A 27,708-nucleotide genomic window follows, 5' to 3' on the forward strand; every position below is an offset into this window, starting at 1 on the left:
AGGTGAACCTTAGAGTCTGTCTGGGGAACCTGTGAACATTTGGCTCTGGGGGGTCTAAAAGGATTTAAAATTGTCCAGCTTGTCCCAGTCTGATGCAGAGGATGGGAAGGAGCAAGCAGGTGTATTGAGAAAGAGAGGAGAGGGCACCATGGGGGGTGGATCCCGGTGGCAAGACGTGGCTGGCTTCTTTCAGAGTGGGGGATGTGTCAGACACCGCACAACTGGAGAGCACGGTATATACGCAGGGCAAGTCTTCAATTATATCCCTTTCCCTAAAGGTTCTAGCCCCTCGGCCCAGCGGCAGGAGACAGCCTGGAGGGGTCAGATGATGGGTTACAGCTCTGCCTCCAAACTCTAGATTGGGCATCAAACAAAACCAAAGTGGGGAACACCCGGATCCCACCCCTCGTACTTCCAGCCAGTACTGCGGCCTAGTAGCAGTGTCTAGAGCTGAAGCCTCCTGGGACGTCTTTCCTCAGAGAGCTGTGGAGATCCAGGTAGCGAGCTGCAGAAAGGATGGCGAGCCTGGGGTCAGGAGCCCAGATGCCTTAGCAGGATGCAATGGAAAAAGCTTTGTTGCAAGACTTACCCGAGGCTTCTGTTTTTGTTGCAGTGACCATCCTCTGAGTCAGCTGGTCTCGGACTCAGACTCCGAGATGGACAGCACGGAGCAGCTAGCGCTGGGCAGCACAGACACGCTGTCCAATGGGCACAAGGCCGACCTCGAGGCTGCCAAGCGCCTGGCAAAGAGGCTCTACAACCTGGACGGATTCAAAAAAGCAGACGTGGCTCGCCATTTGGGGAAGAAGTACGTGTGGGTATTATGAGGAGAGGCTGTTCATCCAGGGTGCTGCTCAGTCACTGAGGAGACAGAGCAGCCTGCTGCATGCATAGGTGCTCCACAGGGGCATAGGAGCATGCAGAGAATGGTAGGAAAGAGACAGCCAGACCCAAGGACAGACTGCCCTTAGCAGGAGCTCATGGGAGCGCTCCGCACGACCCACATCTAAAAGGCCACGTATGCCCAAAATTCATCCCACATGCACCATTTACACCAAGTATTACTGCATTCAGGCTCCAGGGAGAACTCAGAATATTGCCCTCTGGAGATCAGTGCGAAACACCTCAAAGCTGGCGACTGTATTGGGTGTGTCTACCCCCATCACACTGTCCACTGTCCTATCTCATGTCCCCTGGTGTGGTACTAAGTCAGAGGTGGGCAAACTATGGCCCGCGGGCCACATCCGGCCCTTGGGACTGTCCTGCCCAGCCCCTGACTCCTGGCCCAGGAGGCTCACCCCGGCCCCTCCCCCGCAGGCTCAGCTCACTGCGCCGCCGGCGCAATGCTTGGGGCGGCAGGGCAGCGAGCTCCTGGGGCAGCACAGCTACAGAGCCTGGCCTGACCCGGTGCTCTGTGCTGCGCGGCGCGGCTGCCTGTCCTGGTGCAGCCGTGCCGCCACCCACCGGTGCTCCAGGCAGTGTGGTAAGGAGGCAGGGAGTGGGGGGGGTGGATAGAGGGCAGGGGAGTTCGGGGGTGGTGGTCAGGGGGCGGGGGTGTGGATAGGGGTTGGGGCAGTCAGAGGGCAGGGAACAGGGTGGTTGAATGGGGGCAAGGGTCCCTGGGGGGCAGTCAGGAAGGGGGGGGGGTTGGATGGGGCGGTGGGGGGTGGTCAGGGGCAGGGGTTCCAGGGGCAGTCAGGGGACAGGGAGAAGGGGTGGTTGGATGTGGCAGGGGTCCCAGGGGGGCCGTCAGGAAGGAGGGGGGGTTGGATGGGGCAACGGGGGGAAGTCAGGGGCAGGAGGTCTGGGGGCAGTCAAGGAGAAGGGGTGGTTGGATGGGACAGGGGTCCCGGGGGAGGGGGCAGTCAGGAAGGAGAGGGGAGTTGGATGGGGTGGCAGGGGGCAGTTAGGGGCAGGGGATCCTGGGGCGGTTAGGGGACAGAGAGCGGGGGTGGATGGGGCAGGGATCCCCGGGGGGCTGTCAGGGAACAGGGGGGTTGGATGGGGCAGGAGTCCCGGGGGGGCTGTTGGGGCGAGAAGTGGGGGGGGTCGGATAGGGGGTGGGGGCCAGGCCATGCCTGGCTGTTTGGGGAGGCACAGCCTCCCCTAACTGGCCCTCCATACAATTTCAGAAACCCAGTGTGGCCCTCAGTCCAAAAAGTTTGCCCGCCCCTGTACTAAGTGCTTTGAAATCGCTGGATGATTACCTGTTCTGTTCATTCCCTCTGAAGTACCTGGCATTGGCCACTGTCGGAAGACAGGACACTGGGCTAAATGGATCTTTGGTCTGACCCAGTATAGCTGTTCTTATGTTCTTAAAATTTCCTCTGTACCTCCCCCTCCATCTCCATCCCTCCCTCTCTCTCTCTACACTGGTCTGTCACAGTGGTCTGGTCTATTCAACTCTCTCTCCCCTCTCTTTCAGTAATGAGTTCAGTAAGATGGTGGCTGGGGAATATCTGAAATTCTTCGTGTTCACTGGGATGAGTCTGGACCAGGCTCTCAGGTCAGAATCTTTCATGGGGCCACACATGTTTTTAGGAGCCATTCACCATCAGAATCTATGTGCACCCCAGCAACACGGGCCATCTGCAGTTAAGAGCAAAAGGTCCCCCCCACACACAGGCTGGCCCTAGACCCAGCACCAAAAGGCGGTTGTAAAGCCGTTCACATCTCAAGAAGACTTCTCCTCTTACCCAAGAAATGTAATTTTTCCCAAGGACCATCTCCAACATGGGAGCCCATCACGTGGGCTGGTGTCTAAGAACATGGGAGGACATACCAAACCTTACAGTCTAGTGGAGGGAGATGTCATGGATTCTGGACACCGTCCAGCCACAGCTGAGTATCCACAATCTCAGTCTCCGAGCCCAGACAGTTCTGGGATGGGTTCAGCCGCTGTTCCCATGCAAACTGTCCTACCTGATGTAGAGTTCTGAGATGTGCACATGGGACCGTCTGATCACGTGTTCGGTGGGGAATCCTCCAAGTGGATGAAATAACAATGTAGGAGTTCTGGGCTCCCTGTTGTACGCACTGGTGTTTTTCCTGTCTGTTACAGAAAGGACAATTATCCTGCTCCTTGACAGGGTGGGGCGGGGCAGGTGGTGTTTGGTTTGATGCATGTCCCACTCTTATTCTTCAGGTCCTTTCTGAAGGAGCTGGCCCTGATGGGGGAGACTCAGGAGAGAGAGCGAGTCCTGGCTCATTTTTCACAACGCTATTATCAGTGCAACCCCAGTGCTGTCTCCTCTGAGGGTGAGCTACCATATGGCTGTGGCTGCGTGTGTGTTTGTAAACCTGGGTGCAGATTCCCTGACCAAAACTAGGTTAAGCTGGAGTTAAGGCAGAGACCACATGCCAGTACCTGACAGATAAATAAATCACAGGGATGTTGTAATTATTCCCAAACTAAGTGTTGTAAACCCAGGAAATTCAGAGATAAGGCTTCACTGAAAGCCAGACTTGTTATGGCCTAGACATGCACAGTTTGGACACTCGCCACCTGTAACTGTAGTAGATCAGCACCAGGAGAGAGAAAGGAGCTACTCTTAAGTGTAACTGTGTGCTTGGATGTCTGAGTCCCGTGACTCAGAATGGCAGGGACTTTCAAAGTGAAATAGCCAGGGCAACCAGATGCTCCAGTGGCCACCAGCAGTTGCCCAGATCTCTCTATTTCATCTGGACTTTTTACATCCTTGTTTCTTTCTTGACTTAATTCACCACCGCATGCCTGCATGTCCTCACCTTGAATCAACCTTGAGTCAGCTCCATGTGCATGGGGATTTAGGGCTTGCTGGGTGCCGGATGCCATGTCAAAGCTTACACAGGGTTCTGTAGCATTAATTCTGGCTTCACTGCTCTTCTATTGTGTGGTCCCAGCCCCAAAGCAGCTGTGCAAAATCCCATCAAGTGCAGTTGCTTTGGGGCCGGGACCACACAGTAGAATTAAATGGAACTTCAGCCTGCACAGCTGATCTGAGTGGTGCTCTGATCACCTTTCTTGTGCTTGTGCTGCAGACGGAGTCCACACGCTGACCTGTGCCCTGATGCTCTTAAACACAGACCTCCATGGGCATGTGAGTACCTGCTAGCTCCAGCACCCTGCATGCTCTGCTCCTCCACTAGGCGTCTTCTCATCTGGGAGGGAGCAAAGTGGCCATTGTCTGACTGCGTGTTAGCAGAAGGCACCTGCGGTATGTGGGAGCCAGCCCGTTAGCTGTGTGGGGGCATCAAGAGGATGGGAAGGAGAAGCAACAAAGAGTGGAGAAGGCGTGATGAGCGGGTAGAAAAGGTTGCAGGAGAGAGAAGGGCATTGGCAAAGCAGCAGCAAGCTGAGACGGGGCTGAGGAGAAGAGAGGAGTGGGAAGGAGAGGTAAGGAAGACAAGGGAGGAGAGTGAGGGGGATGGGAAGGGAATCACTGAGTGGCCTTGGGGCTTTGAATTTTGACAGGAATGGCTTTTTAAAGCTCCCTGGCCCTTAGCAAAGGGGGCCAGGTTCTCCACATCTCCAAGTGGCCTTTCATGAGATCCAGGCAGTGCTGCTCTGTAATGCTTGGCTGTCCTACCGCCAGGGTGCAGGGGGGCTCTCCGGCCAGCCACTGCTCCCACTCCCCAAAGGTAACCAGCCACATTTCTTTGCCCCTGTCACCACCAGAACATCGGGAAGAGAATGTCCTGCTCTGACTTCATTGGGAACCTGGAAGGCCTCAACGGAGGGAGTGATTTCCCCAGGGAGCTGCTCAAGGTAACTCAGATCAGTCTCCCCAGCTGAGCCAGGCCAGCTAGCGTTCAGGTTCGGATCCCTCTTAGAAAACTGCTTTTGTGCCACTTCCTAGTAAAGGATTCCCCCGGCGCCTGGCTGGCTCACTCAGGCGTTGTCTGGGGCACTGAGTGGGGTGCAGTCTTGCACCCAGAGCAGACTGCATAGGCCGCATTACCCTAGGCAGCAGCTTTCTCTAGAGCAGGTGTTTGCTAGGAGGGGCAATTTGTTGTCCTGAACTATGGCTGTAAATTCGTGCAAAGCAAATTTATTTTCATGTGCCATGGCCTGGCATCCACTAGAGAAACTAACCCCCGTACAGCCTCTTGCACATTTGTAGGATGCTCTGCATCCACACACAATGCCCCAGGGGTCAGAAAACCAGAAAAATAAACAGCGTCTCAGCAGATTGAGTAACTCAGCAAAGCTTAGCTGGTCCAGACTGAAGCTGAACCGGTTTAGTGCCTGTGTGGATGCAGATAAGCTCAAAGTCCTGGGAGAGTCCCAGTAAACCAGTGGCCCCGCATGGTGCCCCAGAATGCATTGCTTCTGGAAGCTGAGCCAGGAATTGTGGGATAGATACCCAGAAGGCATTACAACTGAAGAGGATTAGGACACCACTAGTGTTGATGCGGAGCAAAACTGACCCCAGCTCAGCATGGCTAATGCGAAGGCAGTGACCGGCACGTGCTGCAACTGGTTCAAGCTGCTAGCGTAGACTGAGGCCCATTGCTTGGGTGGAACCCTCTCCCTGGCCATGTGCCGAGGCAGAGCGCTGCGAATGCACCATCCCTAGCAGCCAGCGAGCTCTGCTCCTTTGGACGGTCCTCCCGCCCCCTTCATCTACCCTCCATCCAACCTCCTTTGGGGTGTGTCCTTTCCAGCTCCACTGTGTTATCCTGACCCAGAACAACCTTCCCCTCTGGCCAAGGAGAGCTGGGTGGAGCTACCCCCAGACTTCCCACTTCCCCTGCACAGGCCCACTGTGTTGTACCTCCCCATCCTGCCCCTGGAGCCAGGCATCCAGCTAGAGTCCTGCCTGCTGTGTTGGCCCAACGTGTCTCTGTCTGTTAGGGCTGCTCTAGAGGTGACTTGGTAAAGGCTGCTGTGCCCAGCTGTCTCGGAATGGGAGTGTGGGGATCAGGGTCCCAACAGCTGATGGCTCACATGAACATGGGAGGGTGGGGTGGGGAGTGCACACACTCTCCCAGCCCATGCAGTGTGGTAGGTATGGCTTCCCCTCACCGCTAGCTTGGCTGAGCTCTGCTGTCCTCCCTTTTGTGGATCCAAACCAAGCTCGGCTCCCTGGGGCCCTCCGTCTGCCCAAGAGAGCGCGACCACGAGGAGCAGCGACGGGGTGCCACTAACACTGTGCGCAGCAGCACAGGGAGGGCAGCATTGTCTAGTGGTTAAAGCAGAGGCAAGACAGCCAGGAGTTCCCAGCACTTACTTGCTACGTGACATATGGAGAGTCCCTGCTGCTCTGTGACTCAGTTTCCCCATCTAAAACATAGAGACACTGAGCAGGGCGCCGTGAGGCTGAATCTGGGGACGGTTGTGAAGCACCTTGACGCTGACAGGTGGGAGGTGCCAGAGGAGGGCAGCGGCATTAGCGGTAGCAAGCTGCCAGGCAGAGCCTGCCGTGGTGCCGGTGGCAGCGATGCCAGGCTGCAGCCTGCCTTCCCCCCCGCAGGAGGTGGTGGGGAAGGGAGAGGTGGCGGGGAAGGGAGAGGTGGCAGCGGTTTGATGGTGACTGCACCAGGCCATTACAGGGCGATGGTGACAGCAACTCGAGATGGCTTCTGCAGGGCTGACTCACAGTGTGGAAGGAAGCTGGCTGCCTCCACCTAAGAGCGTTCGCCCCGACTCCACAGGGAGTCACTTAGCTCTCGTGACTAAGCTGTTGTGTGGGAAAGAACAGCCTCCCCCCACTCTCCCATCCTGGGCCCTGAGCCACCAGCACTGCACTGGCCCTGCCCCTTGCGGGCTGTCTCCGCTGAGCTTGGCTCCTCACCGGGCCCTGGATGTGTCTGGGATGCTGCCGTGGCTTATGCTGCAACCAGGATTGAGCCCAAGGAACCAAACCAAGCCACAAGGCACCTGCATCTCTGAGCGGCTGCTCCTCAGCCCCACCAGCTCAGCGGTAGCACAGTGCAGGAGTGTGCACCCCAGGCTGTGTGGCTCCAGTCCTTGGGACGACGTGCCCTACGGCTGCTCCTGACATACAGCTCAGCCTTCCTCTAACTGCCTCTCCTGTGCAAGCGATCCGAGTACGTGCATGTCACAGTAACTGGCGCAGGCGGGGGCCAACACATCAGCCCTCGTGTATGCTGTTGAAGTCCTTGTGTCTGCCAGCTGCACTGGGCAGCGTCAGCCTGCTGAAAGCCTTACAGTCCCCATAGGGCTAGCAGGAGCCAGGATGACCTTGTGACTAACCCATGAGCCTGAGAAGCAGGAGGCCTGGATTCTATGCCATTAAGGCAGGGTGGGACCCCCCATGTCACTGTGCCTCAGTTTCCCCATTGGTAAAATAGGGGTTATAATAGTGACCTGTGTAATGCTTTGAGAGTGGCAGCTGCAAAGCTCCAGGGAAGCAGGACAGGCTGATGTTGCAGTGTTCCAGGGGCACTAGTACAGGTAGATAGATTGGTGAAGAGTTAATAATGGGGAGGAAATCTAGTTGATTCTCCCCGGTTCTGTTTTTGGCCCTTCCTGGATTGCTCAGTGGTTCCAAACTGCACGTGCATGGCTCCCAGCCCACTGATCCCATGGCTTGTGGGATTTGGGGTACTGTGTAGCTGGCACAGGGCATGCTCTGCAAACATTGTGCTGGACAACACTCAAGACTCCTATGGGTCACCCCAGGGCTGCATGGTCCCCTATCTCCACCCTCGCAGTCCAACTGCCTCATTCTTGTGGTGTGTATCTGGGGGCCAGGCAGGGATGTTTACCCAGGCTTGCTCTGCACTGTGACCCGAGCCTCAGCCAGCTCCATCAATTACCCCATTGGTAATCAGACATGACTCCATTCATGTCCAGGAAGTTACACAGGTGTAAACTGCCCCAAGTTAGATCATAACCAGGCCAATTTTGTCTTAAAATTGTAACATTAGAGAGAAGCCTCTTTTGGCATCTCAGTAGATTCTGAGCCGTCCGTCCCATGAACACAGAACTTGCTAAGCAGATACCGGAAATAACAGCCTTGGCAAACGCAGCTGATTTGTATCAGGGGAAAACAAATGTGAAACACCAAGATTTCAGAGGCACAAGCGAGCTGGGATGCAGGGCCAGTGAAAGGTGCACTGATCTCACGGGGCTACAGCCAGTGTGACAGCTAGCCAGAGAGCCCAAGGGGTGAGGGCAGCAGGCTTGCTAACAGCAGGGAGCGTCTACTCTCAGCACAATTTCCAAGCCCTGGACTCCTGCCCAGGATGGGTGGTGTGTACGGCTCTGGGGGTGAATATCCAATCTGGGAACAGTTGCAAAGTCTGGGGTCCCTCAGCAACGCCCCCCCACCCCCGCCTGCTTAGCCTAGATCATGACTATAGGCATGGAAATAGTAAATGCTAAGCCACCATGTTAAGGCAAGATGCAAACAGCTTTTAACTCCTTGCGAGCCAGGATCTTGGTTTGCAATGTGATCTGAGGCACCAGACCATGCACCAAGGACAGGGATGGCTTTTCTCTAGCTGGCTGTGGTGCGAACACAGCTGGGATGCAGCATTCGGGTCCGGGCAATAGCAGAAACAATGGCTGGGCATTAAAAAGGGATGCTGATTTATAGCAGGTAAGGATCTGGCCCAGAGGATCTAGCCCTTTCCCCTGCTGAGCTAAGACCTCCATATGTAACTGACCGGTGGGGAGGTTCATCGCTGATGAAAAGCGACTGTTTCCACCACAGCTAAAGGGCCCTAGACAAGCTGCTTTTAAATAAAGAGGTATTAAAAAGCAGATCTCACCACAGTCAGACCATGCTTCTGCCACTTTTCTCCAGCCCCTCACTTGGGAACAGGGAGCAGATGTTTGAAATGAAGTGCATGGGGGTTCAGTCAGGCACTAGCAGGGATAGCAGGAAGAGCTCACAGTACTGCTGCCCCCACCTCCCCGCTGCGCTCACAACCCATGGACCAGCAAAGGTGCTCGCTTCCTGTGGGTAGTAGGAGACTGGTAGGCAGAAGTGTGGGATGAGAGGAGAGCACAACGCTTGAGGGCAGTGGAGAAGAAATCCTGGAGAGTGCCAGAGAGCTGGGAGGCGAGGCATGGTGATGGGAAGGAGTGGAGAAGGGGCATACGTGGGACATTCCACTCCACAAACCAGCAGAGGCTCCCTGGGCCACCAGTCCCCTACAGACTCCTGCAAGCGTGCGGGGGTTTGTTGGGCTGCCACCACTGTATGCCCTAGCAGGCCCCTTTGAGCCCCTTGCAATTCCCCCAGCTCATTGAGAGCGTTGTTAGCCTGGTAGCTCCCAACTAGCCTACATATGCTCATCAGCTCTCTGACATGCTGGCGGAGGGCTGTCTGGAGACCAAGGAGCCTAGTTAGCCTTGACACAGCTGCCTGTCTAATTATAGCTCACCAGGAATACACAGGGTTTGCAGAGGAGGGGAGGGGCTGGCTGACCTCTGAGGAGCTTTCCTGAAGCTTGCTAAGGTATTGGCAGCGGGTCCTGACACGCCCCTAACGTCTGCAGGGAGAGGGCATTGGGGAAGGCCCTCAGAAGATCCTCTGATCCAACACCAGGGAGTTGGTGTAGTGGTGCTTTGCTCCACTTCCTAAGATAGCTAGTGTTGGCTCCCTTCACATGGGCCTCTGGAGGTCCACAGAGAGAGGTGGGGGTGCTGCTCCCCCTTACCTCAGGAGCCCCTATTCCCCTCCTTGCCTCCTTCCCTTGGAAGGGATCCCTTTTCTTCTGTACACCTCCTCATTATTTGTAGGGCAGTAGCTAGGTGCTGTACACACATACATGTACATCATGATGATCCCTGCACCTGAGTATAAGAGGAGAGAGATCAGGTGGAGCCAGCCACATGGGGGGAAGCACATGGTAACAGTGAGCTGTAATCAGCATGGCAAGCAGCAATTACCGGCTGTAGTCTGTGGGAGTGGGGCTTCTTTCCTGCAGATCGCAGGGAAGTCAGCAAGAAGTGGGAGAACGGCCTCCTCAAGCTCCACGCATGCCACACTCCCATCTTAAAACTTACATAAAAACTAAGGAAATTCACAGACAAAAACTTTGTTAAGGTGAAGGTTGAGCATATGTAACAGTAACTTCAGAGATGGAGAGCCATACACAAATGTATGACAACTGTTAGACAAGAAATGAAAAATGAAGTTTAAACTTACAAGAAACCCAAACATTTGAAAGCATGGAAAGTCACAGTTCAGGGACACAAAACCACCTTAACTCTGCCCCCTTTTGGATCCCCGGAGAAAATAAACTCAGACTGTGCTATCCATATAAGAAGGCACAAGTATATAACCACATAAACTCAAATGCTTTACTCTCAACCATAGCAGTCTATGGTTGTGCCAACTCCAGCCTCCTTTACTGATACACACACCACCCAAAACACCTACTTGACCAATTCCTGCTTGGGCAATCAGTAAGCCTTCAGTCCCCACTCCTCTTCCTCATGAGACTGGGCCTTTTCTTGCTGTGGGCCATCCACTGATATGAGGAGCATTGACCACAGCCAGCCTAGCCACAATGGAGACATGAAACCAGTGATAAGCCAATATGGTGTGGTGCCCATTTTTAATACCCCACTTTCTCAAAAGTTAAGCCATAGACTTCAGACTCCTTAGAAAAGAGTCCTTGATCCCAAACCAACACAGCTTACAAAGTAACAACAAAAAGAACAAAGCCAGGATGATGGAATTGCTAGAATTAGTCTAAATCTGATTGTGGGTTTGGTCTGCTGGTGGTGGTGGCCCGTGATGCACAGGATGTCAGATTACCTGATCTGGTGGGGCTGTCTGGCCTCAACCTCAGTGAGCTCAACCCTGCTTTTCCATGTTATGAAATGTTTGGGTTTCCTGGTGTTTGACTTTAGCCTTGAAGTCCCTGAGTCTCCAGAGGCCATTAGTCCTTGAACAAAACAGTCTGAGATGGATTTGCTTCTCAAGTTACTGATCTGCTCGCTCAGCCTTAAATTCCCCTTTCCCAAAGCCTTTGCCTGTGGTGTGAGTGAGCCAAACCACACCCCAGGACTCCAAAGTGAGTTGCAGCATTGTTTGGTAATTGTATGAATGACCCTTTGCATGGCCATAGTTCCTGCCATCTGCACTCAAAGCACCTTAAAAAAATTAATGAAGTCTCATGAGCCACTCGCATCCCCTGTGGGGGAGGCAAGGAACATCACTGTGCAACTCAGGAACAGAAGCATAGGAAGGTAAAGTGCCTGAAGTCGCATAGAAAGTGATTGAGGAGGTGGGAAGTAAACCCTGATTCCCAGAGCTGAGCCTTAACCACAAAACCCTTTCACCTCCCTCTCGCTAATCCCACTAGCATACTCTCTTCTGCAGTCCATGAGGACCCCTGCATCTTTGCCCGCCGAGGATCCATGTGCCCAAAGCCCCATCAGTGGATAATGCTTACTTTTGCCATGTGCTCAATGACTTCTGCAGTCAAGTGCTGCCCGGTTCCCCCGGTCTCCTGCAGTCTTCTCTGGTGTTCACTATGCCAAACATGTCTCGTTGGGAAATTCCCCCTTCTTGCTGGCCCCCTCCTCACCGACATGGATTACATAATACTCACCCTCATACAGACTCCCTGGAGACCAGCTCTTAGCATCTCTGCATGAGGAGAAGCTGCTCTTTATTACATCTATTTCCTATCTCTTCACCAGTGGTTCAGCCAGCCCGTCAATGTATCCCTTGCCTCTTGGTTGTTAGTTTTCTTTACCATGGGAGGAAGGGTGGTTGTGTGGTCTACTGTGCCAAGTACCTCTTCTGTACAACTGAGGTGGGGAGTTCTTTGTAGCTAGATAGAAGGCTGGCAGCTGCTCTGAAGTGTGCCCAGCTGGCTACGGCCCCATGGGGCCATCTGCCTGCTGGGGATTGGTGGAGTGCAGAAATGCCCTGGCCATGCTCCTGTCCCAGGCACGCCCCCTACGCTGGGCAGATTCCCTGCTCCCTTTGCGTGCAGGCAGCTGGACGCAGACCTGAGCCCAGTCACCTTGGCTACATGTGCTCAGCGCACACTGAAATCAATGGCACTTGCCTGCATGACACCGATGGCGAAATGTGGTCTTTAGGCCCTCTATGCTTCAGTTTCCTCATCTGCAACGTGCAGCTGAAAAGCTCTACCTCCCAGGGCATGTTCATGGTAACATGTTTGTAACCTCGGCTATAGGAGCGCTGGCTCCTGCACAGAAACATGGCAGAAGCCTTTCGCTAATTGAGGGACACAGCTGGTGCAGCCATTTGCAGTGTTTTGTTCACTGTTCCTAAGGTCTCCAATGGGTTAGGGGGTGCTGCTTGGGCCCCGTTGGACTGGGCTCATGTATTTTGGATTCCCTGCCCTGCTCTGGCAGTCAGCTCTAACCTGAAGCTCTCCAGCATAGAATTCCCAAGAACCTGTATAATCCCTTCAGCATTACAGGTGTCCTAATGGGTGATCAGAGCCATTCCTTGATCCCTCCAGTCTGGTTAAGTCAGTTCTCATAATGGATCCAAAGGGGCCCAGGAGCCTGTCATATGCCCCCAGTGCAAGTCGCTTAGAGCAGAACAGAGACATGACAAGTTCCAGCTCCTAATATTGTGCCTGAATGTAGGGGTTCTGCCAAAACAGCTGGATCCCCAAGCACTTTCAAATGAGATACTCTCCTGCTTGCTGTATTCCCCTCTATATATAAAATGAATCACTTTACCCATCACTGAATTGCAGCCCCTCTGGGGTGGAATGTGGTAGCTGTTTAACCACAACAACAGTTTGGGGCAGGAAGTAAAGCAGAGTACCATAGCCAATTAAAGCTGCAGGGGGGATTGAAGGAGCCAGAACGTGTTTGCTCAAATATGTAGTTGACCAAGAAATAGAGCCTAGTGCCATGGGAGTTAGGCACCCAAATACCTTTGAGGACCTAGGCTCAGTGACAAGGGCTTCAGTCTTACGTCTCACCTGGAAGCCAGCCAGCAGTAGTGTAGCTGAAGCACTGACTTAGTGCTGACTCAAAAGAACACTCCCGCCCCCCACTAAATCACCCACCGCACCTTCAGGGAGCAGCCTTCGTCATCCCTAGGCTTGTCCTGACCCCACTGGGCTTTTGAGATCGAAGCCTATGGTAGCGTGGCCTGCAGGTAGAGAGAAGAGAACTTAAGGAGGCTGGTTGTTGCTCAGCAAGCTTGTTTAGCAGTGCAGGCTAGGTGCAGAAGCTGTGTGCTCCATGGTGGAACTCCAATTATCCTCCTCGGAGGTGCAGAAATGAGACCCAGATGGTATGAGACCCGGGGCTATGGTCGGTGCTGGCTAGACTACAGACCACCCTTCTAGATGTGATCAGAATGTTTTCGCCTGTGGCCCTTGTGAGCAAAGGCCAGTACTGATCTCAGTGATGACAGGAGTTGACACCATGTATCTGTACAATATAAAGGTCAAGGCGAGTGACTGAACCCTGGGAAGGGAGGCATGACGCTTGCGTTGAGTTGGAATGTTATGCCCTTTTTTGGTCAATATATTTTAGTGCCTAGATATCGCAGTGACTGGTGGTATACAAAAAGTATGGCTTGACGTGCCCTGTATAGTATTGCATAAGGGCTCCGGCCAGGACATCCAAGTGACTAGCGCCTGGTTTTCAGAAGGCCAGTGCTCAGCAGATGCCCTTTTAAAGCATCTCAAGTTGAGTCTGGCAAAAATCCCTAGTTACATCTGCCAACCTGGGTCTCCCCATCTCCTCCTGATCCCATCCCTCCCTCTGGGTGAGAAGGGATGCACTCCATAGCCTTCGCCAGTGCCTGGCCAACCCCCCTTCCCCACGGAAGTTAAGGAGGGATTTTCAAAGGCGCCTTGGGGAGTTAACCGTTTAACTCCTGTTGAAATTCCTTGGGAGGTGGGTGGCACGCTCCCTTTGAGAATCCTAGTGATTGGACCCACTGTGGCCACTGCCATGGTCAGTGCACCAGGTGCCATCTTTGGCAGCAAATGCTGGCTAATCTGTGTGTGGAGCAGCAGTGTGAGAAGAGCAGCAGGGCCAGCTGAACCGAGCAGCCATGGCAGGGGCAGCCTGAAGTGCCTGGCTGCTGCTGGCTTGAGCTCATCGCCAGCCACCAATGCATCATGTCCAAGCCCTTGGGTACACAAGGGCCTGCCCATATGTCTCAAGAGCGGAGCTGACCTTTAAGAGCAGAGCGTGTCAGTGTCATGGATAATGGCCCTGCCTCTGATGGCGTCTTCTCTCTGAAGCGGCACTGTCAAGCTTGGACAGCATGATGACAATCCTCGCCGGCTCTGATCACGGGGGGTGAGTCCCAGGCTTGCTGAATGCCCTCCCTGCAGAGAGACACCCAGAAAGAGGAGACATTACTCCACACGGAAGACCCTGTGAAAATTCCAGGCCTCCAGTCACAGGGTTTCAGGCCAGGACTTGGACACCAGCCGCACCGCTCTGAGAAAGGACATCCCCATTTCTAGAGTCATTCATCCCAAAGGATATGGTGCTTTCCAGCTTGGTGAGCGCCTCTCCCACCCTTGCTGTGCAGCCACTTCTGGTGTGCAGCACCTCCCTGACTTGTGCCATCTGGCTTCACCAGGGGGCCTGGCCTTGTAGCCTAACCAGACCTGTCCCATTCCCTCCAGCTTTTCCCTGCCCTCCTGCTCTCCAGCCCCATCGCCTCCTTTGTTCACACATCCTCTCCCCCGCCCTTTACCCCTTTTCTGCCACCGCTCCTGGCTTCTAGCCTCCTTCCTCTCCTCCAGCCCCTCACCACCCTCAGTACTTTGGGGGGTGCGCTCACCCCCCCCCACCATTTCCTGACCCCTCCATCTCTTCCACCCTCCTCTCCCTCAGTCCATTTCTTCCTCTCCCCCATCACTCCCGCCCCTCCAGCCTCCTCCCTCTCCCCCCCAACTCGCCTCACCCCCCGCTCCCCGCATCTGCCCTCTCCCTTCTCATTTCTCAGAAGCTCCCCCATTGCCCGTCTCCTCTCTCCACCCTGCTGGCTGGCTGCGCTCCCCTTTCCCCGCTGCCGGGCCCCCTCCGTCGCTCGCTCCCTGCGTCCCTGAGCGTGCCGGCCCCCCCCCAGCACAGCGCCTGGCCGGGGAGCCATTGGCTGGCTGCTGCGAGGGGAATTGCGCTCCCCTGCCAGCCGAGCGCCCTCGCCATTGCGCGCACGGCCTGCGGCTGCGGCACGGAGCGCGCTCCTTGGCGGCGCGCAGCCAGGGCCGCTTCAACAGGCTGCCGGCGAGCCCAGCCCCGCGCCGGCCGGCTGCCCGGGGGCCATCGCGGCCGGCAGGATGATCGGCGTGAACAGCATCAACAGCAGCGCCGGGCGCATGCGGTCCCGCTCCATGTGCTCCGTGCGCTACGGCCGGAATTACCGGGGCGTGGAGACCTTCTGCTACGGCTGGCCCCAGCGCTCCCGCACGCTCAAGCCCGTGCTCTACACCGACCTGGTGGTCAGCCGCCTGCAGAGCCGCAGGAAGAAGAAACCGGTAAGGGCTGGGGGCACCGCCGCCGCCGGCTCCCGGGGGAGAGTTCGGGCTGCGGTGGGGGCCGCCGTCGGGCGGGAGTTGGCGGAGGGAGCCCGCTCCCCACCCGGGGCAGAGAAAGCTTGAACCCCCTTGAAACGGCAGCTTAGACTCGTCTGTGACCCCCAGCCTTTCCCCGGGAGAAAGGAGCGCACGCTTCGGGTCCTGTGTGCGCCCCCCCGGACCATCACAGCCACACACCCATCACCGTGCGCTCGCACCCTGCGCGCCCGGACAGCCCCCTGCGCTCAGCCCCAGCCGGCTACACAGCGGGGTGTGCGCAGGGCAGGCAGCTAGAAGCCAAGAGCGCACTCCCCTCCCTCCCTCCACGCACCCACCCTTGCTCGGTGGAAGAGGAAAACAGGGTTTTAATGATCCCCAGACTTGACAGCAGAGCCCAGCCTGCCGCGCTGGAGCCGCTCTAACCTAGGGGCAGTTCTGTTCCACCACCAGATGAAAGCTCCAGTCTTCGTTAAATCTGAGAGGGACCTCTTGGGACTCGCCTTTCTTTTCAACTCCCTTCCCGGTGGCTGCAGTTAGAAGCAGAAAGGCTAAGGGGGCACTTCAAAACCTGCCCGCCCATGTTCTGCGGAGACGGGGGTTTGGGATCCAGGCCTGGCCTCCTGGCAGTGCCAGTCCCATGGCTCTATGTAACGACAGCGTGACATTGCACCACTGTGTGCAGCCTCATGCTGGCTTGACAACCACCTTCTCTTTAAAACACCCTGCAAGCAGGATCAGGGCCAGGGTACGCAGGTAGTCTTAGACCCAGGTGCATCATGCCAATCAGGACCCCCGCATGGCAGGAAGAATGGGGAAAGAGCCCACCATGGGCTCAACAGGACTGGGTTCCTGTGCAACTTGCAATTTGGTCTGGAAAGGTGGGTGGGTTTCCTTAGCCCGCTAGGTGAAGAGAGGGAGATTTGGGGCCAGGTGCTTGCCTGGTGTAAGTCGGTATTGATTTCAGAGGAGCAACCCTGATTTACACCTGCTTTGGATGTGCTCCTTTGAGTTTAGTCCTGGACTCTGGTAGAGGGGCATGCTGGGTGAGGAGGAGCAAAGAGGCACTGCCCCTTGCCAAAGCAGGGGGAGAAGCCTTCCTACAGAGCGGCAGCCTGAGGAGAAGACCCCCCAGAATAGTGCCAAGCTGGGCCCAGGGAGGGGAAGAAGATGGGGAGATCCCACCATGAGCACGGCCTGGCAATGACACATCCCGTCATAGCACAACACAGCATTGGGGCAGGCTGCATCCACGTCACGTTGTGACACACTGAGATGTAACCACGCACTAGGGCCACCTGGCACAGAAATCCTCCTCTCTTTGCCTCCTACACGCTGCTGATGTTGCAGCCTGCAGTATCAAGGCACTAGAAGGGGAAGGGTCCTGGGGGCATTGGGATGGGGGTGCAATTCCTAGCCCTCTTCAAAAGCTGACGCTGGTATGACAGCTAGCATTGCAGCCACTGCAGGTTGGGAGGTATGGACACCACAGGGCGTGTGTGTGTGTGTGTGGCAGGATGGGGCCATGCATGCTGTCCCAAGCCACATTTACACACATCTGCTGCATATGTGTGTACCCATGTATGTTCACATGGGGTGGAGGAGGAGTGTACTTTCCTCACTGAGATGTCAGTAGCATGGGGAGCAGAAGGGAAACAAGAGCTTGGAATAGGGTTGGTGGTTCCCCAGCTGTTGCAGAGGAGAGCCAGGATTTCTCACACCTGCAGAGCAGCACTGTATAGCACGTGCAAGGCCTCCCAGTGAACATGAGTAAGGGAATGGACTGGAGGTGGAATGAGGGGTGTAGGGAAGAGAGTTGACAGGCCAGGGCAGGTAGAGATGAGAGAGTCGTTCCCCCGCATGCCGCCCCCCCCCCCGGCCCCAAATCTCTGCACAGAGCGTGGCTCACACTGAACCAATACTGAAGTTGTCTTCAGCTTAGCCAAGCCAAGGACAGCATGCAAAGGGCTCTTGGTGGCTTAGGGAGGCACCTTGCAATGTAGCTCATGGCTAAGCTCAGGTCCTTGTGAAGGTGGAGATGGGAAAAGCGCAGGGTTGAGCTCTCGTGGTGAGATGCCCCCGGGCACAGAGACAAAGAGGAATCTCTGCAGGGAGGACACTTTTCCTTTACAGAATAGTCCATGGGCTGTGACTGTCCGGGATGCTGATGGTCCCATAAGGCTCTGGCCCCAAACAGGCTCAGAGACCTGTGACTCACCCCTAGTGGCATGTTCCTGAGCTCAGACACCATCACACTAAGCCATAGGCTATTTGAGCCTTCTCTGAGTAGGAGACCTGTGTAACCAATCTCCTAGGCCTGGGAAGGGGTTAATTCTCTCTTTCAGATGCATTGATTCATGCGCTAGCCAAGTGTCTGGTGGAAAGAATGAAGCCCTGGTTTCAGTGCCCCTCTCTGCCTGTGCCCTGTGGTGGGACCAGTTCCCTGTCTGTAAAATGTACAGTGCACTGAGATCTGTGGCTGTGAGAGCTGCGTAGGAACTCTCTGTTCCTGCACATGGATGGCTTTACCCTAGGCCACTTGCAGCAGAAAATCTTCCCACAGCTGTGGCCCAGTGATAGCAATAGGAAGAAGAGGGGTAGGGGGTGGGCAGGACAGGACAGCCAGCTTCTCTCCCTGCATGTGTATGTGTGTCAGGGTAAGAGCTGTCCCCCTCGCAGCCCACATTCCCCCTCTGCTTGCTGCTGCAGTGAGCTCATACCCTATACTGATGTCACAAGTCCCTGTAGCCAGAGGGCACAGATTTATCCATCACTGCAGGGGCAGGGCGAAGACGAATGTGAGCCAATAACCAGCAGTGCCCTGTTTATACGCACAGCAGCATGTCCTTTCTCCCTCTCGTCACACGCTCCCCTTCCATCCAGGGCACAAAGCAAAGCAGAATTCAGCCTTGGCTCTGATTAATAGCAGCTGCCAGGAGGCAAGAACCTTGAGGCCCCAACCTGTTAAAGGGCCAGCACCACCAAAAACTTCCTTTTGTGGAGGAGTTTAGAGCTAGACTGACAGCCCCTGGGGTCTGGAGCCCTCAGTCTATCCCCAGAACAGGTAAAGCCTGGAGAGCAGCAAGGCAAGTTTCACTCCTGCCATCTCGTCCCTGAAGAACCACGCCCCACCCCAGGCATGGGCTGGGGATTCAGTCTCCCTGTCCTCTGCTGAGACAGCCAACAAGGGGAGTTAGGAGTGATTCTTGAAGCCCCAGCAATGGGCTCAGCCCTGCCCAAATCCTTGCTCAAAAGAATGTACAGGCAGGCAGCAGGGCACACCGGGAGAGCAGGGAAACTGGGACACCAGTTGTGGTCCACCACAAATCTTTGGGGTTGGACTGAGACCCCCAGATTCATTTCCTACTGGGCATCAGGCAGCTATCAGCTGGGGGCAGCTTTTATTCTAGTAATGGCAGGATTTCAGTGGAGGTGAAAAACTCTATATTCCGGTCCCAGTGTCCCAAGCACTCCTGTTTGTTAATGTTCCCTAACTGCATGGGACAGCGAAACTGTATGCCTTTCCATCCTCTCCACATGCGAAGCTCCTAGTCTTCTCCAGCCCAGTTCACCATGCTGACACGCCCCCCCGCGCATGCACTTACTCCGGCTCAGCAGCTCCTTGTGATGCATGCAGTGTATGTAACAGAGCTGTTCCTTCTGAATCCACAAAGCTGTTAGTCCTTTAAAGTGTTCCCAGACTGTCCTGGAGCCCCGACTGTTGCACAATTCAGCTATGGTGGGCTCTTCTCCAGAGCTGTGTGGATGTCCATCTTGTTCTGAGTTTTCAGGGTGCAGCTGTTGCTCTGCTGCTTCTCTTGGAGCAGAAGTCCTCTCATCAGCCCGTTAGAGGGCTGTGGTTAGAGCATCCCCAGTCACCTCCAAAACACTTCATATCTCCAGCTGGATGAATTTACCCAGAATGCTTCCTGGTTAGTTGATATGTATCTCACTTCCTTCATCACTTGAGGCCCATGCGATCTCTCAGCATTGCTCTGCCATCAACCGCCTGAGTTCGCATTCCACTCCCTCTCAGAGCACCTTTCTGGCCCATGTTACAATTCCCTACGTCTTGTATGGAGCTGTGCAGGCACTTGCTGTACTCCTGGTCTCCTTCTTGTGCTTTTTCCAAATCTCTTTGTTGTTTCTCTCCAGCGTCTTTAGCATCTCCCAGCTCAATACTGCAACACTGCACGAGGAGCCTTTCCCCTCCTTACCTATGGCAAATTCATTGCCATTAGCTCCTCTCCTTAGATAGCTAGGTCTGCTTCTTCCCTCCGTGACTGGATTCTCCTCCTTGAGTCTGGCTCTGCATCGTTGTCCTTTAGTTGTCTTGCTGCCGAAATTCCAGCAGATGGCTGCTTAATGTACCTCAGCTTCTCAATCCCTTGATAATAACCGGATCTGAACTTCTCTAGAGCGCTGTGGGTGGTTGGACCCAGGTCCATCTGAACATGATCCTAGTCTCTTCTCAGGGAATGCCTTTGCTATTGAGGCTGGGTTCAATTCTCTGCCTACATAGAGCTTCTCTCAGAGGTGCGATGGGGGTGGCTTCTTACCTCATCCAAAAAAAATCAAACCTACATTGATTTCACCAGCAAATCCATTGGTCAGTAAATAATGGACTTCAAGCCTGGGCCTTCTTAGACGAACTTCTGTGAGCTCAGTGCACCTTGCTTGGGCAGAGCTGGCTTTGTCCTGGCCCCGCGAGGATGCCATTGGAGACAGATCCACAGACAAGTATTCCAGGTTCCTTCCCATGGTGGTGCAGCTCTGTCAGAAAGAGACACTGTTCTCCTTCCACATTATAAATGGCTGGCTGAATGGTGTCTGATGTTCAGGCTGTGTGAAGATGGGCTAGAAGGACACTTACATACTTTTCTATAGAGCCATTCAGCCCCAAGGATCCCAACCAGTAGCCCAAACCCTGAAATCCATACTCAGATTTTACATAGTCCAGATTCTGGCTGAATCAGGGGGCTTGTACCTGAGTAAAAGCTGAAGGAGGGCTTGAGGCTTTGGCCCTGTATAAAAGAATCTCTCTGTATATGAAGTGTGTCTTTCCCAGTGAAATGCAGACACTAACACGCATTCTTCATCGGCAATGCTCCCGAAGAGTTGGGGCCAGAAGTGAAGTTTAGGGAGCAGTTTAGGGAGGCAGATTGTTAGCTACCCAGACTGGAATTTGGCCCCAACGTTCCCATCCATATTGCTTAGAAAATGCACTCGGATCTTTAACACACACATCTGAACAACAGCGTCATGGTGCCTTCCCCAACACCATTCAGGGGCATTGATTCACTGCTGACTCAGGGAGTGGGGGGTGAATCGTCCCTCCCCCCTGGCCTGCCACAACTTGGTGAGCTCCCAAAGTCCTGCCAAGGCCCCACCAGGCTCAGGGCAGGAGTTGGGAAGCTGTCACAGTCCAAGTAGGTATTACGGCACAGCCCAAAATCTGTGGGTAGGGGTACCAGAAAAGGTTAACACCCCAGGGAAGCCCATCCTACAGGACCTGCAATGCCAGGAGGAGCCTTTGCTTGCCCTGAGTGCTGTTGTGTTTCCCCTCTAATTGTCATGAGAGCCATAATTTGTATTACAGTAGCACCCAGGAACCGCCATCACAGCCCAGAACCCCATTGTGCTGTGTGTTAAAGCACAGAACAGAGAGACAGTCCCTGCCCCAAAGAGGCTCCAAAGGGCCTCCCTTGCTATGTGCGTAGGGTTTGAGTGATGTCAAACCTTCCCCCCACCCCCAGCAGACTAGGATCCCCAAAAGCTGGCTATTGCCGACTGTACTGATTTACAGCCTGGGTACGACACGGCGGTGCTGGGGCTGTGATACATAGGAGCTATTCACCCAGGTGAGCACCATTGTGCATGACGGCAGTGTGCACTATGCTGGCCATGTGCACATCTGAGTGCCCAAGCTGGGTATTTAGGGAGGCCTGGCTAATGACTGGGGTTGGCCATAGTGCTTGCAGGGCAGGGATTGGGTCTTTTCTGTTTGTACAGTGCCTAGCACAACGGGGGTTCCAGTCCCGATTGGGGCCTCGGGGTGCTGCCACGATATCAATGTCCTGTACGGCTGCTCGCATAGGTCTGCCCAGGAACGTGCATGCAAATGTGAGCCCCGAACATCTGGGCCAGCGAGTTTTCAGAAGAACGCAAGCCACGAGAAGGAGGGAAAGCCCAGTGGAGTCGGCCTTGGCACATCTGTAGTGGTTTTCATCTTCAAAGCGCTTGCAAAACATTAATTAGACCTCACCGCCACCCTCCCAAGTAGGTCAGTGCACCATAGTACAGATGGGGATGTGCAGGGGAAGCGGCCTGTCCATGACTACACGGTGAGTCAGTGGCAAAATCTGGCATGGCACCCAGGCGTGATCAGTAGGTGCTACCCTAGCAGTAACGTGGGCAGTGCAGCCAAGGAGAAGGTACCTGTTCCCCTGAAACTCGTGTGTGTGTGACTCTGCCACTGCTCACGGAGCACTAGGGACACAGCTGCAGCACACCCCACTCTGGTTAGGGGCCAAGCAGTGGGTGTGGCTTACAAAAAGGAGGTGTGTCCCGTGTGCATGATCCATCCCTGTAGTGCACTGTAGCTTCCCCCTACTTCTGAGCGTGCCGCATGAACCTCTTCTTTCCATTCTCTGCCCCGCAGCTCTTCGCCAGGCCCCTTCCCAGAGGGATTCAGGCGGCTTCACTAGCTGCATTTTCCCCAGAGATTTTGTTTACTCCTGATCCCATGTTGTCTACGAGCCCCCTGTGTGTAACCCCTTTATTAGAACACCCTGTGGTGTGGAGAATGTGTGTGGCGGGGGCAGAGGCATTACAGAACCTCAGCTCAGGGCCATTTTCTCCTCCCCGCCTCGCGGCTGCTGGATTTGTTCAATGTGCAGTTTTCCCTGCTGTCCAGTAGGAGGTGCTGGGGTGCGGGCTGCCCCCAGCTGCCCCATTCTGTTTGTATCCTGTGCGTGTCCAATGGCAGCTGCCTTCCTTATCCTAGCCTTTCACAGCTCACCCTCGCTGCCGCATGGGATTTCTGCCCACTCCTCGCTCAGCCTGGCCTCGCTTGTCCCTTTACTGGTCCCCAGCTGTCACAGAGATGCCCAGGACCTCTCCAGCACTCCCTCAGTCATAGCCCTGCTTCTGGCCTGAGCCTCAGAGTCGCCCATCTCTCCTTACACCCCCCGCACCGGTTCTAGGCAGGGAGCTTCCCACCCCAGCTCCCTGCTTCCCATCGGCCCGTCCCAGCGTGCCATGGGCACTGCCCTCTCCCGCATATTCGGGAGGTGAATGCAACTGCTTTGGCTTGTGAAGAAAACACACAACTCTCTCGTCCTCACCCGTCCCCCTTCTGGCCTCAGGGAGGCAACCACACCTACTCCCGACTGCCCCACCCCTGTGGGTGCCAGTGCGGAGGGAGTGACAGGCCCCACTCAGGGTAGCGTAGCAAGCATTGGCCCCCACTGACCGTTGTTCTCTTGTCTCCCCAGGCTTTGTACAGCTCCATCAAGAATGAGAAGTTGCAGTGGGCCATGTGAGTAGCGTCCCGGCCATGGGCCAGCCTCTCTCACTGGCTAGACGGGGCTTGGGGGGCTCTGGCCCAAGAGCTCCATGCAGCGCGGACACATGGCCCCCGTTAGATGAATCCTTCAGACGCTAGTTTCTCTCCTCCTCATTGCTTTGCTCATAGGATCCAAACCATCCCCACCTCTCCCTGCGGGCCAGGCCAGCCAGGAGGGTGGCAGGTGTGACCTAGAGGGCAGATTGCCTCCAAGAGGGGCCAGAGCCCAGCGAAGTCCATGAGAAGATGCCGCGTGATCTCTCCGGGCTCTGGCTCCAGCCTAGGTGAGGAAGAGCGCAGCTGCTGCATGTGCTGGAGAGCTCGCTGCCCGGGAACAGGAGTGATGTACAGAGGGGCCCGATAGGGCAGCAAAAAGCAATGGGGGGGAACTGAACATAGACTAGACTCGGGCTGTCCAAAGGCGGGAAAGGAAGGGTCCCAGCTTTTCACCCAGCTGGAAGCTGTATAGCAAAGCAGGTCAGAGTAGGCCCAGCTAACAGCTGGGAGGACTAGCTCAGGGACTGGGAGACCCAGGAAGGCCCAAAGAGGGAAATAACCTGGGCAGGATCTGGGCAGGCCTGAGGTGTGGAGTAGGAGCTCTGCAGGCAGCAGCATTGGGGAGTAGCTGAGGCAGGATTTACACAGCTATAACCAGGGTGGTGGAATAGCCCCACCCAGGGGGGCAGGTGGGGCAGGTGTAGCTTGGAGGTAGGCTAGGCGGATTGTGAGCCGACCTAGCCAGCTGTTGGGGTGCAGTGGGATTCCCCCTGCCTGGATCTACACTGGATCACTCATAGCAGAGAGTAACCCAGACTGTTGGACCAGACCAGGAGGGACAAAGCCTGTATAAGATGAGAGCCATTGATGGTCTGCTTGGGCATAACAGGGGAAAGAGGGTTCTTCCAGGCTAAGTGGGGGAGTAGCTCTGGCCAGGTCTGCACAGTGTAGATGAGGGGTAGACTAGGGAGCAAGATTTTCAGAGCTGCCAGCCTGGGGAGTCTGTGCACCTGCAGAACTGGCCTGTTCCTAAGGACTTGAGGAGGTCTGCAGGGGGAGCTCTGGAGGGACTTGGAGTGGGGGGACTCCTGGACAGAGCCAGTTCCCAAGGCCCTCCCCTCTTGCCCAGTCTGCCTGCAACCTGGCCCTGGCTATGGCCCAGCCCCTTACCTGGTGCCTGGAAGAGGCCAGGGTGGGGAAGAACCACAGTGGGGCAGGGAGCAGCAGGGGAATGGGCTGGGAGAGCCTCGCTGGGCAGGGTCTGCGCGGGCTGGGGCTATAGAATTGGGGGAGGAGAAAGAAGTCATGGCTATGACAGGGGAGGGATAGCTCAGTGGTTTGAGCATTGGCCTGCTAAACCCAGGGTTGTGAGTTCAATCCTTGAGGGGGCCATTTAGAGATCTGGGGCAAAAATTGGGGATTGGCCCTGCTTTGAGCAGGGGGTTGGACTAGATGGCCTCCTGAGGTCCCTTCCAACCCTGATATTCTATGATTCTATGAGGTGGCCCCCTTTCCCAGGGCTGGGAGGGGCTCAGGGTAGGGTCCTAGTGCCTAGCCAGTCAATTCAATGGAGGGGCCATGCCCCTTGCCCACAGCTGCCGTCCCCATAACTGGCAGCAGTCGCGTCGCTGGGAGCTCACGTAATCCCGGCTCTGAGCCGATGCAGCTGCCATGGAGACGGCCAGCAGCTGCGGAGGGGTTTAATTAGCAGCGCTGTGTTTGTGAGGAAGAGGGGAGGTGGCAGAGTGGGGCTCCCACATTTTTGCACTGGGAGAGCGGCACCAAGGAGTCCAGAGCCCAGCAGGGAGCATGATTCACAGGCTGCGAGCATGTGAGCAAGGGCCCACCTCCCTCGCCAGCTGGCTGTCGGCTGCCTTCTGCATGCAGCGTGCCCGCCTCCCACCCGCACATGCACTCCCCTTCCTGCCCCTCTCCCCCACCCCCCAGCCCACAGGGCTGAAGTGATCTGCAGGGCTGGCTCGTGATGTCCCACAGCCCCTCCCAATGCCTGTGGCTAGGTTCCTAACTGGGTGCCCGTCCCTCTGGAGCCCAGCGTCTCCTCAACCAAGCCCACAGTGGGCTGGGGCTCTGCGTTGCCCCCTGCTCCCCTGAGGGTGTCAGAGCCAGGGCTGGAGTTTCTCTCTGGGGCTTTGTCCACTCCTTGCTGTCAGAGGGGGACGTGAGCCAGTCACCACAGGCCAAGATGGCCTCCTGCGGTGCCAGGCACCAGGGCACTGGCCCTTCCCTGCGCAGCAGACCCCAGCCTGGCCCCGTTGCCTGCAGGTTCTCCTGTTTTAGCCAAAGTTGAGCACTGGCTGCCAAAGGGCCTTCCAAGCACCTCCCCTCCATGGGGCAGGCAGGGGGCTCCCGTGCCCAGCTCGAGACTGACCTAATCGAGCCCCTAACCTGGGAGAGACGTGGTGCAAGAACCACCAGCCTGGCAGAGCAGTGAAGGGGCCTAGGGCATGGCTCCCAGGGGCATGGAGGGGGCTGTTGGTGTCTCTCTTGAGGTGATTTGAATGGGAGCCCTCCCACCGGGTGGGCTCCACCCCACCCCATTTGGCATGGCCTGGCTAGAGTGCTGGGTGGTGTGTTGGCCGGCTTTGGTGCCACTAACCCCTGCAACGTCTGCCCCACAGCGATGAGGAGGAGCTGAGGAAGTCGCTCTCTGAGCTGGCCGACCCCAACCCCAAATCCATCAAGCGCATAAGCAGCTGCAGTAACCCCTTCCTGGACTTCTCTCAGGACCCCAGCATCGCCACCTACAAGTACGGCCTGCTGGTGCGCAAGAGCCATGCGGACTCCGACTGCAAGAAGAGTAGGTGTCTGGGGGCGGGGCTGGGGTGTGCTAAGGGCAGAGCCAGTTCTCAATGGGGAGCCACTCCCTTGCAGTCACTAGGGTCACAGTGGGACGAGTGATGCAGTGCCACTCCACGCCCTCGTGGCAAAGGGGCTTCGGTCAGGACAAGGCCTGGCTCAGAACCAGCTCACGCCCTAACCCCTTTTCATTCCCCTCCCACCGTTTAGTGAGTCCATTTTAAAAACTACTTTTGTGCAAAATTACAGTGGAACTTTCAAACACGCAGCCAGGCCCTCCAAATCTCTGCTTCCCGCAGCACCATTGTCTGCAGCTCCCGCACTCGCCCACGTGCCGCGCTCCTGGGGGACAGGGGCCTTTCAGTTAGTAAAGACTCCGTTTGGTTTTCATTTTTGTCCCTGTGCTTCCAGCTTCTCAGCTGAGCACACCCCAGCCACCCGCAGCGGGAACCCCCACAGAGATTAAAGCAGCGTCGGAGCTAACCCCACCTTCAGCAAGAGCAGCTGTGGTATCTATGCTGTGAGGAGCAGACCTGAGGGCCTGACCTGCGGCAGGTGTTGGGGCTGCATGGCTCTCTTCCATTGGGAGATAGCATTAGTGTGCCACACGCTGACGTCACCGCCACCTGGGGGTAGGGGGAATGGAAGCTAGGTGCAGGGCCGGTTGCAGGAGAGACCTTTCCCCCGCCCTGCCTTAGTTGTGTGCGGAAGGAGACAGGGGTAGGGAAGAGAACTCAGCTTTCTCCCCATCAACAGGACCTTGCTGTTCCTCTGTCTAAGGTGCTAATCAGGCCTGGACCCCTGGGAGTGGGAGGAGGAAGCAGCCAGAGCCCCCGTTCTGGGTTGAGACTGGTCGCAGGCTGCTCGCTTGTTGCAATAATAATTAAATCTAGTTGGGGGATGGGGGGGGGCAGCAAAGGGAGCCGCCCAGTTCTGCGGCGACAGAGGAGCATGCTACCTTCCCACTGCCAAATCCTCCCTAATCCCAGACCAGTTGATGCCTCCTTGATCTGATTAGAAGCTGGCTGTATTTTCTGCATCTGCTGCTGGGCGTAGCAGTGCCTGGCAGGAAATGCTGCCTGCCTCTGCTTCCTCTGAGCGGCTAGCACCGTGGTTAAACGCAGCAAGGAGAGCACTGAACCGTGCCCTGGCTGCCTGGCAGCAGCCTCTGGCCCCAGGGGCAGCACGCAGGATCCTCCCCCCACAGCAGCCAGCTGCTGACTCTCATGGAGGGCACAGCTCAGGTGTGCTGCTGGGGAATGAGTTCCACTGGAGAGCTGCCCGTCCCCTGGGTGGGCTGACGTTCACGCTGTGCCACTTCACGCTTGGGACTGACTTTCCCCTGACTCTGCTTCTCTCTCCCTTGCCAGCCCCCAGAGGGAAGAGAGGCTGGAAGACTTTCCACGCCATCCTGAAGGGAATGATCCTCTACCTGCAGAAGGTAGGGTGTAGCGAGACCACTGCCCGCCTGGCCACCCCAGGACAGGGCTTGAACTCAGGCCAGGCAGCTAAATCACAGGAAGGCAGTCTGGACTTCTGCCCCTGCCCCCACTACCCTGGTGGGTTGGGGGACCCTGCTGCAGTGATAGATCAGGTGGAGGATCCTTGCTGCTGTGTGGAGCGTGGCATCCATTTAAGCACCGTGACACCAGGCACTAGCCGTGAACCTTTGGCCCAGGGCAGGGTGAGGCATCCCTGGCCAAGGCAGCAGCGCTGCTTCCCCAAGGCAGTTGTTAGAGCTGTGGCCCTTGCAGCGTAGGACCGCATTACGGCAGGGTCTTGGCAGAGGAGTGACACGCCAGCCTCCAAGCTGGCCTCCTGCCTGAGACTGCAGCCTTTATTTGCAGCAGCAGTGCCCCCCACTGGGCTAGCAGCATAAG

General features: G+C 56.0%; 1 protein-coding gene across 3 annotated transcripts in view; it reads left to right on the forward strand.

The window, feature by feature from the left end:
• Positions 1-27,708, forward strand: part of PSD (pleckstrin and Sec7 domain containing) — a 114,436-nt gene that overhangs the window by 81,804 nt on the left and 4,924 nt on the right. For 2 of the 3 annotated variants that reach the window (XM_074958528.1, XM_074958529.1), the window contains exons 6-13: positions 614-814; positions 2,426-2,506; positions 3,146-3,258; positions 4,021-4,079; positions 4,658-4,747; positions 22,944-22,987; positions 25,651-25,829; positions 27,199-27,269. In XM_074958528.1, the coding sequence (XP_074814629.1) occupies positions 614-814; positions 2,426-2,506; positions 3,146-3,258; positions 4,021-4,079; positions 4,658-4,747; positions 22,944-22,987; positions 25,651-25,829; positions 27,199-27,269 (838 nt within the window). The remainder of the gene's footprint in view (positions 1-613; positions 815-2,425; positions 2,507-3,145; positions 3,259-4,020; positions 4,080-4,657; positions 4,748-22,943; positions 22,988-25,650; positions 25,830-27,198; positions 27,270-27,708) is intronic. The other variant, XM_074958530.1, reaches the window with a different exon arrangement.

The sequence above is a fragment of the Natator depressus genome, chromosome 7, assembly GCF_965152275.1.
Source record: "Natator depressus isolate rNatDep1 chromosome 7, rNatDep2.hap1, whole genome shotgun sequence".
NCBI lineage: Eukaryota > Metazoa > Chordata > Testudines > Cheloniidae > Natator > Natator depressus.